The sequence below is a fragment of the Chelonia mydas genome, chromosome 3 (assembly GCF_015237465.2).
Source record: "Chelonia mydas isolate rCheMyd1 chromosome 3, rCheMyd1.pri.v2, whole genome shotgun sequence".
NCBI lineage: Eukaryota > Metazoa > Chordata > Testudines > Cheloniidae > Chelonia > Chelonia mydas.
The window spans coordinates 62238541-62257929 of record NC_057851.1 but is presented as its reverse complement, the minus strand read 5'-3'; the positions used below and the strand labels follow the sequence as shown (position 1 = coordinate 62257929).

At 38.9% G+C, this 19389-nt stretch overlaps 1 protein-coding gene across 5 annotated transcripts in view; it reads right to left on the bottom strand.

The window, feature by feature from the left end:
* DOP1A (DOP1 leucine zipper like protein A) overlaps window positions 1-19389 on the bottom strand; it is a 94967-nt gene that overhangs the window by 1147 nt on the left and 74431 nt on the right. For 3 of the 5 annotated variants that reach the window (XM_027821334.3, XM_043542568.1, XM_043542569.1), the window contains exons 27-37: window positions 17815-17959; window positions 17444-17523; window positions 14713-14822; window positions 13851-14000; window positions 13365-13426; window positions 12416-12568; window positions 10677-10813; window positions 8818-8873; window positions 6725-6889; window positions 3947-4076; window positions 1635-1694 (exon numbers count right to left, since the gene is read on the bottom strand). In XM_027821334.3, the coding sequence (XP_027677135.2) occupies window positions 1635-1694; window positions 3947-4076; window positions 6725-6889; window positions 8818-8873; window positions 10677-10813; window positions 12416-12568; window positions 13365-13426; window positions 13851-14000; window positions 14713-14822; window positions 17444-17523; window positions 17815-17959 (1248 nt within the window). The remainder of the gene's footprint in view (window positions 1-1634; window positions 1695-3946; window positions 4077-6724; window positions 6890-8817; window positions 8874-10676; window positions 10814-12415; window positions 12569-13364; window positions 13427-13850; window positions 14001-14712; window positions 14823-17443; window positions 17524-17814; window positions 17960-19389) is intronic. The other 2 variants (XM_027821335.3, XM_037894385.2) reach the window with 2 other exon arrangements.

Here is a 19389-nt window from a genome sequence, read left to right as displayed (position 1 = left end):
AAGGGTGTGTGCATATATGTATATATATCCCTCCTTTAGGGTTTTCTGTAGCATTAATCTCTGTAATACCTACTGTGTATTACATTGTAGTCTTTAACCATCAGTTCCCCTTTTGATCCAAATTACCATTATCACTATACCCTAAGCTACAAAACGACCATGACTATGCCAACACTTGAGAGGATGTGGCTGCAGTACAGTATATTGGCAGTGTTCCTTCTGCCACAAAGCAGATGTACCCAGCTGTGTTGTATCAGTAGTTGGTGCTTATTCCTGAGGGAGGGAGGAAGAGGAAAAGCACTACATCAATGAGTCATGTCTTGAAATGCCTCTGATCTGTGCTTCCCCTCCCACTGTGGCTGTAGCACATTCAGAATAAGGAGTGGAGAATGGAGAATTATCAAAGGAAACACCATGGGACCTGAGCAGACGGCATGAGAACAATTTGAGAAGCCCCTAACATCAGGGGATGTGAAAATCAGAAGAGGTGGTGTGAGAAGAGAATTACTTACTGTTTACTCATGTTTTAGCCTCTGGGTAACCACAGATTTACTCAAAATATTATATTCTATGAACAACATATTTTTTACCCTTTAAATAACATTAAGCATCTTTTGGAAATTAAGACCTATGGGGACATCTCCATTATATTAAAACAGACTTCAAAATGCAAGACAATATATTAAATTTAGTATTTTTCTTCAGCAGTGAAACGGTTTAGTCCTCTCTTGTCTGATGTGACTTAAAACTGTGTCACTTATTTGGTAAAATTTCTTGAGTAAAAACAGGCTGTGTAACAAGTTAGAGCAAGGAGGATCCAGAATTCTAAGACAGAATGAGTTGCTGACCTCCTGCCTTTTTAAAAAATTACTACTTTGGCCAAGTCATAACTTAACTTTGTCTCGGTCAGTGCAGCTGGAGAAATAGGTTTAAAACTTAAATTATTGATTTAAAAAAACCCAAAACACCTTTTAATTAGCATTGTATTCAGAGAGGAAGGGAATTTACAAAGTTGATTTTGAGAGTATTGCCTCAAGGTGAACACTTACGGATGGAGTTGTTCCAAAAATAATTACCACCATTTAATCATTACAAACATTAGTGGAGTAGTGCTGGAAGTGGTCAATCAAAGTGCATCTATGCAAATTACACTAAGCTGTCTGGATGTGATCAATGAAGTACAAATCCATCTATGCCATTTCTGTGGCATTTCTTCACCTTGGTATTTAAGCAAATTCCACTGATTTGTCTGATAGGTAAATGACAGGTAATTTGACACAGAGATTAGAACACAGGTATGTACTTGGCTTCTGATGTGTGGTAGAAGCAGTTTTGTTGTTTAAATTCTATGATGGTTGTATTCCTTTTGCAAATAAATCTATTTCTTGAAATCCCTTTTACTTAGAGAAGCTGGCTGAACAAAAATACTCTTCTCTGTAGTCATCTACATAAATAGAGGTATTTAGGACTCTATTCTTTTGTCTTCATCCAAATATCCTTAACTCTGTCCTCTGAAGAGAGTTATCCCATTTTGCATTTCTTATTGAAATCCAGATACCACACATGGCTGTGAGCATCAGGTGGTGACAAATAAGTTTTTGTTTCACAACTCAAGCATCAAAGGCCACCCTCACCTGATGCTTGGCCATCTCCACTCCCTCCAAAATCATCATTTTAAAGTCCTCCTGCTTGTCCTGTGGAAGGAAAGAGGAGAACTTTCAGACTGTGTTCCATAAATTAAAATAATACTTAGCCATGAAGGCTTTGTAGTTGGCAATTTGGGTGTTGAGTTTTACCAGAAGTTCTTGTCCCAAAAGGGCCCATTGTCTTCAGTCATAACCTGGGGGTATCAGACTGTGGAGTTAGTGTGTGGAGAAGGAGGCTAATGACAGAAAGAAATTCCAGTATGTTTTTCTGTTTCTTGTCATAATGCTGACTGAACACACCTCCTTCAGCCACAAGTGCTTGAGGAACATCAAACTGCATAAATCTCGCTATCAGTCAAGGTGTCCTGAAGCTAAAGTAAGCTCAAGTGACACATCCTGCCAATAAATTGTACACTGCAAGAGAAACACACTGCTATCTTCATCAGTATTCTTCCACTGCAATTAGAAAGAAACAATAGACTGGAAGCTGGTATTAATTATCTCACTCCCATTCCTCTCACCCTTGTACTCCCAGTTTGTGGTTCACAATTTGTAACTGCTGCCTTGACTAGAGGATTCTAGAAGTTTCTGGAAACTTTGTAAGTTCTTAAAACACACTGTGAAAGCTAATGAGTTTAAAAAATGTGGATCTCAACATCAGTACGTACCAGCAGAGAATTAATATTATAAATCAGTCGGAGAGACTATTTTGGAATGCATCATATGCCTAAGCGATGAAGAATACGATACCTTCAAACATCAAGCAAGGAATATACTGTATTTAACAATTCATATAATGATACAGACTAAATATGATTAGCATTGCACTGTGGGAAGAGGAGCTTATGGGGGTCGTTTTCCTAGCTCATCAAATAATGAAGAGACTTGACTTGCACCACATATTTTGCTTGAAATTCCTGTAGGTTTTGAGTCTTTGGTTTAATGCTACATATATACCTACAACCCTAAATTGCCCCACACATTTTCACACAGCAATATTTTTTCCCCCCGAAAGAGACAGTTCAGTGAGAAGTAAATTTTCCTGGAGTGGCTAAATACAGTATGCCAACACATGCCGTCACCAGGGGTGTAACAATATTCAGATGGGCTTCCAAGAATAAACTCAAAGTTAGCATCTCTGCAAAACTTTGAAATGTCCTCTCCTGTCTCTTTTATCGTTTGTCTAAGCTTGCGAAGCCATTCTTCCCCCTTGCAGTCTTTGCCCTTGTTCTCAGTTCCATCTCCACCCTAGTAGCGACAAATGTTTTCAAAGCTACCATCTAGTGTTTTCCCCACGTCAGCTGGCCCTCTGTTCAATCCCTCACTTTCCAGCCAGCAAGAGATTCAACAACATAGGTAGTTCTCTATCTCTTTCTGCTGTTTGTGTTTTATAAGCGTTAGTGGAAATAATCCCAGTTGAAAGGCAATGGCGCAATCGCTTGGGGATGGAGGACAAGTCTCCAAAATGTTTCTGTTCCACTGGTGATGGCTGCCCACCCTCACCCACTGGAATAATGGAAGACTGGCAAAACTGAAAGAACTCCTCTCCTTTTCAGCTCTTCTCCCTCTTCACAAAGCACCCCAACCCATTTTCCTCCATTCCTCTGAGTTCTCCCACTCAGAGCTGCTGCCATTGTTCCCTGCCTCCCTCTCTCAGGCCACCAGGAGAACAACAAGCACCAGCTGTTTACATGTTTATCCTGTTCATATCTCCAGTTCAGTAAATCTTCCACTTCTGCTAACACATATTTTACTTTGCCTGAAGACTTAAAACTGGTTTTTATTGGTTTCAGGTGTTAAAACTGCCTTACAAAGCTAGAAACCCAGCCCTTCATGGCTCTGCCTAGTTTTAAGACAAATTACTTTATTTTTTAATAAAGTTTGGTTTCTAGATATTTGTGAGCATTTTCCAGGAGCTGAAACACTTTTCTATTTTAGTAGATAAATTATCATAAAATTGTCTATAAACAGCTATAGCTACTAGAAAGTGGTTGGATTTTATATTAAAATATATTTAGGGTTTAGAGGGTACAGTAGTATAATTTTTATTCATTATCTTTTATTAATGACAAAAGATGTAATTGGCTATGTCATAACTAATGAACAAAGTATATTTCAAATACCCAATTATATTTTTTCGTTATTTGAGACTTACTTTGATTTGAGACTTTCATTCAAACATAGGCATGCTAGCACACTTGGCAGTGCCCCTTTAATTTTGTATAGAAAAGTGAACAGTGCTGCTAGTTACTCTACATGCAGCTTTACAAAGTAAAACAAAACAGGGAAAAAATAAATACCTTTGCTCTTTTCCGCAGCAGTTTTGCTAATCGTACCACATATGGTTTAAATTCCCTTTGATGTGTGCCCTGTCTTCGTACCTCCAAACCTGAATCATCTGACACTTCTGGAATAAAAGCCCACCGATACCTGTCAAGAGGCAACATAGTCACAGGTTGTTCATATCAAACGGGACTTTTAAGCTAGCTAGAGCCCCATGTATTATCATAAAAATGAGGGATCTATAAAACCTTGTCAGATTTCCTTATAAAGAAAGAAAAATTAGGCTCCTTCAGGAGAGGAAGAAAAGGTGGCTTGTATCATAGATGTCATTTTCAGAAAAGAGAAAGAGACTACAGCAACACTGAAAATAAAACAGTGTTTCCTTTTCCCTCTTGTGTTTCTTCACTGACAATTGGAGGACCGATTCAGGATAGCAAAAGGAAGAGGAGGAGGAGGAGAAGCAAAATGGTACTCAGGTCACTATTCTGTCCAAAGAAAACCTACAGTGATTTTGAAATGTGCAACAAACACCTGAGGTAGTTTTGTATATTTGCAAATTAGTGCTGTACTTTTCTTGGTTCAGCCACAAGTCTGGAAGCTCTTTTGGAAGGTAAAACCAAGTTGTGAGCCAACAGCCTCTGCCACTGATCACACAACACTGTAGAACTGGTTAGGTGCATCATGCCCTGTAGTAGGAGTTGAAGAAATTGCCTTCCCTCAATAATCAAATATTGGCTACAACAAGAGGCAGGACAAGACAGACTAATGTCTGATCCAATAAGACTAATATGTTTCTATGAATGCACAGTAATGAACAAAGAAAATTACCTATTAAAAATCCTTTACTGAAAGCCATCGTCATATGGTTTGGTTACTAACGGAAAGTAGGACAGTGTGAACAGTTCAGTTCACTGTTTCTGGGCCTACCCAGAAAATCAGGGTGGATTCAAAATTCTAGTGACACAATCATCGTAGGCTTACGAATTTTGGTGGACCTTGACAGATTTGCAATGTGCACAGCCCACTTTCTCCTTCAACCCACATATTCTTCCTACAAACAAGGCAGTTAGAGCTGACTGAATTCTGCAGAGATTGTTTAAATGCAGTGGCAAGGAGTCAGTCCCTCTGAATCACCCAAAGGCAAGAGTTGGGATATGCACTCAATCATACATCCTGCTTGTTCTGGGGTTGGATGCTCCATCACTGGGATCTTCAGTGGGTGACAAGTAACAACTCCTCCATCTTTTAGCTTCCACAGGCAGATCTCAGGTAGGGCCAATATTCACCAGCCCATCTGAATCTTGGAGAGGGCAATTTACACCCATGGACACCATAATAAAGGGCTAGGCCATTAATCCCAAAAAGCAACCTCCTGCAAGCAGATCATGCAGGATTCGTGTCAAGTTTAGATTGTACGGTCTTCTGAACAGATACTGTCTAAATTAGTCTCTGAGAGGCATGTAAGCATACTTTTGGATGCTTGAAAATTAACAAAAGCAAGATACCCAAGTACCCTTAAAATTACAAATAAAGAAATAATTTTTAAAATGCACTACTTGATCACTACTTATTTTGCTTATCCATAAAGATATGAGTTCAGAGCTCTGTCTCTCTCCTATTAGCACTGTGCGTATTTCAGACACTTAAAGCTAAAGGGGGTATGCACCTCCAAGCTCTGATCTAGACATATGAAATGTCAGCAAGTCAGGGGAAAGAGGACAGCCTGCTTGTTTGTTTTTTGTTTAGAGCTGATAAAACAAACCCTTTTAGTTCACTTTTAAAACATATCTGTAATTTTAAAGATACATGTGCATTCTGTTAAAGATTTTGGAACTTAGTTTACATTTATTTTAGAAAAACATTTCAGTTCCCCTTTAAAAAGGTTAGCACATTGCATGTGGCTTCTTTTTGGCAAGGACCGAGACGTTCAGATGTTCTGCTAACAATCCATCTTCCCCTTACTCCAAACACAGATACACTGAACTTTCTGCTAAGAATTCTAGTCCAATAAATAGATTATGTCCTGTAATAAGTTCTACAATTAGTACTATCACCAGAAGCCATTTTAAATGCTACAAATAAAATTATGAATAATGTAATTCCATTCAGATAAATGTAAGTAGACCAGGGATAAATGAGGTCCTCTATACACGCGTTACAATGCATGTGGAAAACAGAACCAGATTGTTCGCCCCAGTTCCATTCCTTGTGTGTTGCCTGAGCAATACAAAGGCAACATAATCATGCCATAGCTGGCCAGGTGAGAATTACCCCAGCGGAGGGGATTTCTCAACTGGCATACAATTGGCCGAGCTGACTCCTACACCTTCCAGTACAGGGTATGTTGAGAGAATAAAGCGGCCAGAGCAGAGCTCCCGTCCTCTAGCAATTCTCAGCTGATGCACGGGCTGTCAATGTCTTACATGCACAGTTAAAAACAACAGGACAGTCAGTCTTCAAATTTCCCTAAAAAAAAAAAATCACCTTTGGGCCACAATCAAGCATGGCAAATTTCAGCCCAAATGAAATTTCTAAGACACTGAAAGACAAGGAGTTAGGATAGAATAGCCATCTATACCTTAATTACAGCATAGCTTTGCTACTGTAATATAGGGAAAATATTACACCACAGTATTCTAAGTCTTTATGTAAGGAAAATGTAATCTGTTGCTCTGGGTTAATACATGAAGGGGGATTAGAAAAGAGAAAGGAAACAAAGGTTTTAAAAATTAGAATTTTACAAGACAGTAGCAAGACTTTCAAAAATGAAAACTATTTTATCTCCGTTTACTTACATCTGAAACTGAGGAAGATTTTCAGATGGTAATGCCAGGGACAAGTCCAGAAATTTACAAGCAGACAAGTAAAGGTTTAACCACCTCTGGCTGTTGTATGATGTGGAGAAGCCATTGCCTCCTGTGTATGTTGTCTCTAGGCCAGCAACAGATGGGCCCGAAGTTCTAAAATTAAAGTATAATGAGTAGCTGTACAGGATAGTCATAATGACTTTCCACCATTATGGGATGGTTCTCTCTTAGCATTTTGTTTTACAAAGATGCAGATCTTTAATTTACCATGTGGAATCTAGTTCCTGGCAGGCAACCAACCATCCAGCTTAAGTGGGAGACTGTTAATATGCCATTTATGTGGACTTAACTATATTTGGATAGAGATTTCCAAAGGCATAAAAGGAATGTTGCCTAATATATGCTGGCTAGTATATAAATATATATCATATTAATAATATCTAGTATCTGCACCACATATATTAGTATGCATTAAGCACCAATAACGTTAAGCACAAATATTGTGATAGTGATGTAGCCTAAACTGGTCTACACCATCGTCCTGTTCATTTATGCTAAGTATCCCATAACTCTTTGCATTTTCTGAAGTAAGCATTTGGCATAAAACAAATAAGAAACTTGTCAAAATCAGGATACATTCATTCTCTGTCTTAGTACAAGTTAGGGGAGGACCTTCATGGACTAGTACCCGGAATGCTAGTATCCAAAAAAAGATGAGGAAGGAACAGTACAAGTTAGGGAACTGGGACAAACTGATGGGTTAGATTTTAGTGCTGTGTAAAGAGATGTGTCACTTGTAAAATCATATGAATAATATCAGCTAAAATGTGTAACTTGGGGAGCACAACTTCTGCCTAAGGTGAATATAACATCACTGGATGGGACTGTTCTTCGGAGACTGGTATCGTACAGAACCTATTTCCTGTGCCATATTAATAAAACGGATTGACATTGGTTATTTGGTCTCTTGAGTATATTTCATAATTACCAAAGTGTTGTCAAGCAACTGAGTATACAATTTATTAGCAGGGAGCTAAGAAAACACAAACAGGAGTTGAGCTCGTATCTCCCCTTTATGCTTTTGAAAAATCTGCCTCTAAAGCGGGGGTGTGGCCACGGCCCACCCAGTTAGCATCCAGGCCCACCGACCCCCAGCCCCGGCTCTGCTCTGGCCCCAGCGCTTGCCCTGCTCCACCCGTCCACCTGGCGCTCCAGCCAGGGAGCGGGGTCAGGAGATCGCTCCGCTCCGTCCACCCGCCTGAAGCTCCAGCCGGGGAGCAGGGTTGGGACATGGCGGACGTTGCCCGCCCGCAAGCCCCCGCACCTCGACCCCACTCCCCAGCTGGAGCGCTGGGTGGGCAGCGCGGGACAAGCTCCCATGTCCCACTCCCTGGGTGCGTGCCTGGGTCCCAAAGGGTCCCTGGTTAGCGTGTCCATCGCCCCCGACAAGGCCAGCTGGAGAGGGTGGTGGGGAAGCGGCCCTGATCCCTCCTGCCCGCCCCTCCCCTGCTCCCTGTCATTGCCCACCCACCCCAAGTTGGGGCCCACCCAAGTATCCTGTCCTGGCTTCGCCACTGCTCTAAAGCTATGACTATACAAACTGTGGGGGAGGAGAGGCTGGGAATGGACAACAAAACTAGAAACATACGGTTTTCATGTTTTTTAAATATTTCAAAACAAATGTTCATTATATTTCATAATACCCTTATAGACCCCATGTAAAATAATCCAAAGTATGCATTATTGAAACATGTAAAGCTTAATCATGCAACTAGAGCCACTGACTGCAATGGGACTATTTGCCGAAGTAAAAAATATTCTTGAAAAAATGGTCACATGATTTAATATAGTTATTTATTAGTAGTTAGTGGTGAGGTTTTTGTTTTATTTTTTTTTAAACAGAAAGTCCAAATATAAAGTTCCTGGTACTGCAGTAAGAGTCAAATATTCTTCATTTGAACTTGAACAATTTTTCTAGGACAAACTATTAATACATATTAATACAGCTATCCTATTGCACTTCAGAAGACTACAGGGTATCACAAAATTGAACAAACGAGCAGAAATTAATTCAATTTTACCTTGAAATATCTTCATCAGCAGTAAGTTCCTGTTCCATCAGTAAAAACACTTGTACCTGAAGGTAAAATTCTATATTTTAAAAAGATTTTATTTTTAATGGACTGTCTCAGGGTAAAGGTCTGCAGCCTGAAAAGAGTTAACAGGTCCTGGCTGGTCACATGGCCGCTGAGGGAAAAGTATAAAAAAAAGCAGCAGCTGGATCAAAGGAAAGCTAAGGGGAAGACTGTGCTTTCTCCCTTCCAGGCTGGCTAAAGCAGGAAAAGCTTCCGGGGAATTACTGCCCAGTTTTTTAGTTGATTTTTGTGAGTGTTTGAAGAATAATACACAAGCCCTGAGAAAAGAGTGTTAACAGGACTGAGACTTGGAGCTTTGTTTCCATTCCCTGGCTAATGAAATCACCCATCGGCCTACTTGGCCATATAGGACCAGATTCTCAATGATTGTTCCATCCCTTTTTGCTGCCTGAATAGTGCAGAGAGAAAGTAATCTGGCTGCCACTGTCCAGCTGGCAATTCCCATAGTGGAGGGGATTCTCAACTAGTGTAAAGTCAGAACAAGCTCCTATGCCATCCTCCTGCATTTCCAGAATAGGAGATGTGCCAGGGAAGCAAAGGATATCATGGGAGTGTAGGGAAACAAGAGTGGAGCCCCAGTACTCTGTGCTAATTCTAAAATGAAATGTGATCTTTCAGGGACCATAGTCAGCTGTATCAAATTAGAGCAACCCCAAGACTAGTCTAATTTATGTCAAGACTATGGCAGCTTGGGAATCAAGGAGCTGTAACCAGCCCCCTGACAGCCAATCATCGCTTCCAAGCATATCTTGCACAGGGGAGAATTTGTGCTACTTAATATTTAGATCATTGCTATTCTCCAAAGTTATTTTAAACAGATTTATTGCAAAATTATATTCTCATAATCTTTAGAACACCTTTTTCTAGCTGATTTACCAGCATTTATTGCACGGAACAAGAAGATACATAACTTCATTATGCTATCTTTCCTGTCCCTGAGTGCAACCAGGGTTCAGATTAGCCTCCAGCAAAGTTCAGAATTTAATTTAACACCTCAGTGCTGCTCTAATTTAAGCCAACTGGTAATGGCACTTCGAGGGGCCACTCTGCTGACCAAGAATCAATGGATCACAGGGTGCTCTGGCCATCAACCACTTCTATTCCTCAAACATCCCACACAAGAGGAATCCCCAGTTGGCCATTTAAAGGCAGTGCTCTGTCCCATTTGTGCTAGTGGAGTAACAAAAAGGTGACAGAGCAGAGCCAAAGGTCTGGCTGTACACGTGTCTGCTTACAAAAATATAGCCATAAAGTGCCATCAATCACCACTGATTACCAATATAACAAGTCTTTCAGATCCCTCTACTTGATGTCATCAGCATCAGAAGGGGCTAAATGACTGGTAAGACATCCACAAGGAAGAAGCAAGTGAAAGTAGTGAGGAAGCAGGAATGTTGGGGGGAAGCAAGCTTACTTTGGCAGGAAGTGAACTGGTATTTAGGAGCAAAGAAGGAATGAACATTGAGGGAAGTGCAAAGTTACTTCAGAATGCAAGTGGGAGCAGGGAAGGAACAGAGACTGGAAATTTTCAAAAAAAAAGTATTTTCTGTATGGCTTAACTGATCGCATAAGCCATACAGACATTTTATTTGATTCGAGGAAACAGATGTTATCAAGACTGTGCAAACAAGTCAGCATTCAGTTTAAATGATGACCATTGTACATTTAAATGTACATATCGTAACTATAACTTATTTCCCTGGGGCAACTAAAACAGATGTTCAGGTATAAAGTTACCTATGCACCATCAGTTTTCCAAATCGTGAATGCTAACTACAACTCACCAGTTCAGTGATCATGGTAGGCCAAAGTGAGGTAAGGTGCTGTGGAGACATTCTTAAAAGCAATACTCTGAAAAACAGGAACACTTGAGAGTGAAGGGTGGGCACTTGAGGCAAACGGAGACTTTCTACCAGCCTTTCTGAAACAGAAAGCCAACAAGGATTCCTCAGTTTATAATAATTTTGGTTAGCTTTTTAGTTTTCAAGTCAGTTTATTCTTGTTAGAGTTAAATATATTTTAATATTAATATAAGTAACTGTATTTTATTCCTTTTGTCAATCTCCAAAATAAACTGTGTGAACCAAATATTTATATGACTGCAAAACAAACAAAACACCCCTATTTGTTCCCTATGTTAACTTTCTGCTACATTACATTGTTTATACAAGAGTTTGATTCATTCCAAAGATAAGAACAACAGATTATAAAGGTGTGACCTCTATTTCTAGCAAAAGATATGCGGTAAGAGCTAAAGTAACTCATGTTTACCATGTTAAAATATTGTACTATTACTATACTGTATATTACATTGAGAATATTCTGTCCGCAGGCACTTTTTATTTAAACCTGATTACTGTGAGTTCTAGCTCATCGCCTACATTGCAGTATCCAACAAGTAAAGAGGTTGCCTCTCAAGTAGCAAAGGTCCACACTGTCCTCACACAATTCAGACAAGAAAAACAACCAAATGTCATGAACAGGCCAGACCTACAGCTAGTTACTAGCTGATTGGAAAGGAGCTTCAAAATACAAATCAAGGAACAAGTGGACAAGGAAGATTATGGAGCTACCCAACTGGAGGAAGAACCACAGTGTATCATGATAATTTACAAAGACATCATATCAAGAAGGAAGCTGTCCTAACAATCTGCAACACATCAGAGGAGAAAAAAAGAGCCCTCTCCCAAACGCCCTACAAAAGAGTCAACAGGAAGCAATAACAACCTCCTATGTTAATTACTGGACAAACTAACAGAAGAGCAGAATAAACAGCTACAGGAATTTGTAGAACCTGCAATATTTTCATCTAAGCCTACACACACCTACCTAGGTTTCAGAGTAACAGCCGTAAAACCTGGATTTGTGCTGGAAATGGCCCAACTTGATTATCATACACATTGTAAGGAGAGTGATCACTTTAGATAAGCTATTACCAGCAGGAGAGTGGGATGGGGGGAGGTATTTTTTCACGCTTTGCGTGTATAAAAAGATCTTCTACACTTTCCACAGTATGCATCCGATGAAGTGAGCTGTAGCTCACGAAAGCTTATGCTCAAATAAATTGGTTAGTCTCTAAGGTGCCACAAGTCCTCCTTTTCTTTTTACACCTACCTAGCTGAATGTACAGTAGGGTGGGCATGTGAGCCTATGAACCATGTAAGTGAACAGCTTATAGGATGTCCAGGGATATCAACCAATTGATAAGATGACAGATGAATGACATGATGCAGTGGGAAGTTAACTGGCAGTCAACAAGCCTATGTACTCGACTGTCATTTGAAATCCAACCCTGCTCCCACTGAAAGCAGCTGGAATTTTGTCAACAATTTCAATAGAAACAGGATCAGGCCCATAGATTCCATTATGATTTCTATTATGAGTACTGTTAAAAATGAAATTCAGTGATAGTGGCTAATGCATACCAGAGCCCACAACAGATCTACTATATGACAAAGTTTTCTTCTGCAACAATCCCTTTTATTTAAAAAAGAAATTCTGGTAAATAATAATTTCTACTGACCTTGTATATCTGGAAGATATTTCTGGTACTGGTCCACTTCACTGCTAAAAATGGCAAAGGCAAGCCTCTTCAGGAGCATAGCTCGCTGTTCCAACTCTACATCCCGATTAGCAAACAGATTGAGTGAACTGCTCTGAGCCACGGCCACTCGTGCTAAGAGAGAAAAGGTACTATCTTGAGGCATACTTTTAATAGTAAAAGAAAGGCAACATTTATTTTATCACATGAATACAACCAGAAGTATAAAGACAGTTTTCAAGTCAACTGTGTAATTTGTACATATAAGTAAGATGCTATTTAACCAAAATGAGCATATTTAAGAAACATATATTGAAAGAAAACTGGCAAATATACACATTGCCTTCATGTTAAATATAATTTGGGCCAAATTCTGCTTTGTTATATTGGGGCAAACCTACTTGTAGCAATATAACTGAAAGGAGAATCTGGCTCTGTATCTTTAAATAAATTGTTAATCAGAAATTGTCATTCTGCAGGACTCTATAATCATCTTTTTCCTCAAGTTAGAACATGGTTAATGACATTTTGAGACTGGACATAGTACTAGCTTGATAAACCCAGGGTAAAATTCACTGCTGGCACAAGGAGGCACGCCTCCATTTATTTCAAAGAAGTTGTGCACTGCTATGGTAGAGGGGAATTCAGTGTCCTTTTCTCCAAAATGCCAGTAGTTTAAGAAGAAATGTAAATTAAAACATTGCTTTATTCAAACATTTCTTACAAATATCGTTTTACTGGAATTTTCAAGTGGAATTTAAAATCCTGAACAAAAATTTTCCAAGAAATACTTATTTTAGATTTTTTAAATGTCTTTCCTGGAGAAATTGATGTAATGAATTGTACATAAGTTGACATGTATGGAGTAATTTGAAACATAAAATAACACCTAAGCAGTAAGTAGTGTTATTATACAGGAGTTAGTACTCACTCATCAAATCTCTAAACGTAGTTTTGTCATGTGTCATCAAATTATCCATAATTGCTCTCCAACTAAAAGGAAAGAGGATGATTATATATAATTAATAAAGCAAGATATTTGTATTTTTATTTAAAAAATTTTCTGTTCTTTTAACCAAATTTAAAAATACATACAGAACCAACTTTTCTCTACAGCAAATTTCAAATTTTCCTTAGAAACTGGCTGCGCCTGCAATTTTAGTACTCTCTTTTTCATGTATATGATAGGTTTACAAATACAAAGTCATTTGCACTCAATTTGTGCAAACAAATAAGGTTTGAATATGTGAATTTCATAATCTATGCACAAACGATAAAATCATAATCTGTATGCACCCACACACAGAGAAGTTTTTTTGGCAATATCTGGCTCACATTGCACTGCGTTTTTAATGTAACTCAATACATTATATGCTAAACATTTACAATAACAGATAGAAACAAGAAAAATTCTTACTGATTAACGCAAGAAGCATCCATTTGGAAGAAGCTGGAATCCATGAAAAGATCAAAAGCTTCCTTTTTCCATGCTCTCCTTGTATACTGATACCCACTAAGACTGCTCAATAACTGAACACAGGCTCGATAACTGGGTGCATTGTGAGCACTGGAAAGAAAAACCAACTCAACATGAAATCTTTTAAATCACTGCTTTAAAAAAGTTATGAATATATACCCAGACTCCTGTGAAAACAATGGTTTTAAAACATCGTATTAATATCACTTTTCATATGTGCCGCAAGAGAGGTTGTTATCCTCTTTGTGGATCAGCCACTAAAAGGGATCTGACTAACACTTTAGCAATAGCTGTACAACTAATTCAGAAGGCAGCAGAATATTGGAGATCAAGAATCCAGCATTCTTATCCCTAGCTCTGACATGAGAGTGTGATTAGAGATAGGAAATCCAAAGCATATATATCTGGCACATTAGATCTGAAACAAAATGTGGCTGAGCAGGTAAGACGTGGCTCTGCCATGTTAGAAACTTGGATTCTATTCCAGACTCTATCTGAAGTGACCCTTTGCCACCTCTCCGTTAACTTATTTATAAAGTATGGGGGCTAATACTTGATTGCCTTTGAGAGTTAGTGCATGAGGCCTTGGTCAGTAAGACATCTGAATTCTTGCTTCCAGCTCAATATATTTCATCCAGGTCCCAGGGAATTTGGTGGGAAGTCAGACAGTCTGTCACATTCACGCTCTTATCTGCCTGTCTTTGAAGTGCCATGGAATAGGCAGCCTGATTCAGTTGAAATGCAGAACATCCAACAAACTCCAGTAGACCTGAGGTCTGAGCTACATAAATTGTAATGATACCTGTGATTGCGGAGGTAGGGCACAACATAGTGCATAATATTTACAAGCAAAGGAATAACTCTCTCTTTTTCATCGCTGTAGAAAACCATATCCAACAGATGAGCCAAAACCTATGAGACATAAGAAGCAAGAAATTGAAGAATTTAAGGTGGCTGTTGGGGAGGAGTGTTTGGCTTGGCTTTTTTAAACTTGCTTCTTATAACCCCCAAAAGAGCATTATATTTATACTGACAGGTTTCAGAGTAGCAGCCGCGTTAGTCTGTATTCTCAAAAAGAAAAGGAGTGCTTGGGGCACTTATGCATCTGCATCCGATGGAGTGAGCTGTAGTGTGATAGTGTGGCTGATGTTATTAGGCCCTGTGATGGTGTCTATTCAGGGGATGATATCTATTCAGGGGACAGGGCCTAATAACATCAGCCACACTATCAGAGGCTCGTTCACCTGCACATCCACCAATGTGATATATGCCATCATGTGCTAGCAATGCCTCTCTGCCATGTACATTGGTCAAACTGGGCAGTCTCTACGTAAAAGAATAAATGGACACAAATCAGACGTCAAGAATTATAACATTCATAAACCAGTCGGAGAACACTTCAATCTCTCTGGTCACGCGATTACAGACATGAAAGTTGCAATATTACAACAAAAAAACTTCAAAACCAGACTCCAGCGAGAGACTGTTGAATTGGAATTCATTTGCAAATTGGATACAATTAACTTAGGCTTGAATAGAGACTGGGAGTGGCTAAGCCATTATGCAAGGTAACCTATTTCCCCTTGTTTTTTCCTACCCCCACCCCCCCCAGACGTTCTTGTTAAACCCTGGATTTGTGCTGGAAATGGCCCACCTTGATTATCATACTCATTGTAAGGAGAGTGATCACTTTAGATAAGCTATTACCAACAGGAGAGTGGGTTTGTGTGGGGGGGGGGGGGGGGGGGGGCGGGTAGAGAAAACCTGGATTTGTGCTGGAAATGGCCCAACTTGATTATGGCCCAACTTGATTATCCATACACATTGTAAGGAGAGTGATCACTTTAGATAAGCTATTACCAGCAGGAGAGTGGGGTGGGGGGAGAGAAAACCTTTTGTAGTGGTAAACATCCATTTTTTCATGCTTTGTGTGTATAAAAAGATCTTCTATACTTTCCACAGTATGCATCCAATGAAGTGAGCTGTAGCTCACGAAAGCTTATGCTCAAATAAATTGGTTAGTCTCTAAGGTGCCACAAGTACTCCTTTTCTTTTTATAAATTATAAAATCTTTCCCTTTTAAAAAATGTGTAGGTTCTCTTTTATAAAGTGAATTTAGCGCTTAAGATACAATTAAATCCATCCACAGGTGATTGTGCTGTAAACTTTTCTACGCTCTCCTCCCAATGAAGAGCCACTTCTTGGGTAAATCTCCATGCCCATTTAACCCGTGACACTTCTGCTATGACTGATAAGGGGAGTGGCAACTATGTAAGTATTATTAATTTATTCAAATTTAATACAAAAGTTATCAAATCTGAGGTACTGTACAAAATTTAAAACACGAAGTATAAAGATCCACTATATATTTAAAAATAAAAATACATCAACTCTCAGCTAAGACACACTACAGCAGGGGTAGGTAACCTATGGCACGCGTGGCAAAAGCGGCACGCAAGCTGATTTTCAGTGGCACTCGCACTGCCCGGGTCCTGGCCACCGGTCCGGGGGGCTCTGCATTTTAATTTAATTTTAAATGAAGCTTCTTAAACATTTTAAAAACCTTATTTACTTTACGTACAACAATAGTTTAGTTATATATTACAGACTTATAGAAAGAGACCTTCTAAAAATGTTAAAATGTATTACTGGCACGCAAAACCTTCAATTGGAGGGAATAAATGAAGACTCGGCACACCACTTCTGAAAGGCTGCCAACCCCTGCGCTATAGCATAGCCCACAAAATATAAGCATTAGTTCACAATTACCAGCACATAAATTCATCCATACTATGCCTATATAACATAAACCCTGTCACAAAAATCCTTACCAAACACCCCAAATTCCTCACTCAATTTCTTCCAGCAAACCCTGGTACAAGTCACTGCACATGTATAACATGTCAGGATTACAAAGATTAATACCCTGGCACATGGCAGGAACCTGTGTCCATTGACTTCAATGGCTACTGTCAAATTTTCCTTTTTTCCCCACAAAATGCAAATAAAATATAATATCCATCACCACAAACTAATACAGCAAATTAACAAAATCATACAAATAAATATGTCTAGGACAGAAGTCAGGGCAGACGACAGGAACCCCTTGACAGATATGAGGATTATTTTGCCTATTAGACATCTGTCAGCAGTCACTGTTCTGAACCTCAATGACTCTCTGATCACATGGTCACTTTTTGTTCTCAGCCCAATGAGAGTGATTGGGGCCTATGGACAGCACCACCACACAAATGATAATGGTACAACATTGAGAACATTGCCAGTTCTTAGCAAATAACCAACAAAATGACAAATTCATGTATACATTTGCTGTCCATTATCACTCTTAGGCCTCTTTATGCATTTCTTTTCCCCACTGTGCATATACATTTCAATTATTTTTCCCATAGATATTTAACTAGTATTCTTCTGAATTGAATCTCATGTGCATTTTTCTGTGCGTATTTCTAATCTCTCTATGTCCCTCTGTATTATAAGAAACCAGCATGTAGTATAACTGAAGAAACATTTACCTCAGAAAGTAATGTTAATGCATGGACGCTATAAACTGAAGGAGTTATATTTGAGGTTTCCAGAGCTGGATACAACATATCTAAAAGAAAAAGTGACAGCAAGAGACAATTGATTTTGGAAACTATGTACCTTATATCAATATCTACAAAAATAAATATTTAAAAGTAAATATATTCCAAAACATGGAAAATTGACTGTTTTTTGCTTCACCATGTACATTAGGTTTAATATAGCTCAGTACTCCGCACAACAGCACTCAATCTGATTTAGCAAATGTCTAATATTATAAAATCTGTCATTCTGCAGTAACGTGAAGGGAATCAATAAATTAATTCAATATTTTATTTTGAATAACGGGAAAATAAGCTACCTTCAACATCCGATTCCAAGTTGTTTCCATCAACCATTATCTTGGGGGAAGGTTTGACCTCTAGATTTCGTCTTAGCCAAGTAGTCTGTTCCAAGGAAGAACCAGCAATGGCACCAATGGCATCCACTATTTTGTGAGTTACATCCTGATGGAAAGCAAGAAACAAATGTGTAAAGAACCTTGTGTAAAAGAGTAAATTGGCTATCTTGAGATATGTTGTCTACACAGATACTCATTAGCTCAGTGTCAGGAGAAGAGGAATTATAGAATGGGATATCATAGGGTTCTGTTCTGGATTCACTTCTGTTCAACATCAGCAATGATGAATACTCCTTGGAGGATGAGGTGAACAGATCTTAGCCAACTGATTAATCAAATTGGTAGATGGTATGAAGTTGAAAGGTAGCACAAACACTTCAGAGGATAGAAGTGAAATGCAAAATAATTCTGATAAATTAGAGAATTGGTCTGAAATCAGGAAAATGAAACAATTACATGCTTAGTGGCTTTATCTATAAGTAAGAAGTGGAAGGCTGTATGGATCTGATTGCAGCAATAGTTTTCACATCTTCATTTAAAAAAAAACACAGAAATAAGGTTTATTCAATAGCCATCCCTATGACTGGGAAAATTTAAGTGTGTTGTGTCCATTCACAGAATCTCGTTCTGGATGTTAAACTTTTTTTTTTTATCCCTTTTAATCTGAAACACTTTTGTGTTTCAGTTGAAATATCAAGGTCTCAATGGATAATTTGAAAGATTATTTCATAATCCTGGATTGCTTTTTCCAAAAATATCACCTATCACAAATAGAGCATGTGACCTCCGCTGGACTAGCTACTGTTTACCATCACACAGAGTTTACATTCAAAATTAAAGCAATGGGAGGTGCAACATTTTTGCAATGATCGCAGGTGAAGTAAAGGTATGTCATATATGGTAATATATGATATATACAAGTGTGCTTAAAAAGCTTGTGTAACAGACCTTTCCCCCCAACAGCATGCCTTTTCATCTAACATCAAAGAATAACTTACTCTATCAGAGACATGAATTAACTCATGATCCTGAAAGTTGTTCAGGAAAGTGATTTCAGATGGTAAACAGCATGACTGTTGCAGTACAATACGTCTTTGCAGCTAACGTTTTAGGCACTCTGATCAGGAGTTAAGCAGGTTTGGAATTATAGGAGAAACACAAAAAAAGTAGGTTTCAGAGTAGCAGCCGTGTTAGTCTGTATCCGCAAAAAGAAAAGGAGGACTTGTGGCACCTTAGAGACTAACAAATTTATTTGAGCATAAGCTTTGGTGAGCTACAGCTCACTTCACTGGATGCATTCAGTGGAAAATACAGTGGGGAGGTTTATATACACAGAGAACATGAAACAATGGGTGTTACTATACACACTGTAAGGAGAGTGATCAGGTAAGGTGAGCTATTACCAGCAGGAGAGCGGGAGGGCGGGGGACCTTTTGTAGTGATAATCAAGGTGGGCCATTTCCAGCAGACAAGAACATCTGAGGAACAGTGGGGGCGGTGGGTGGGGGGGTGAAATAAACATGGGGAAATAGTTTT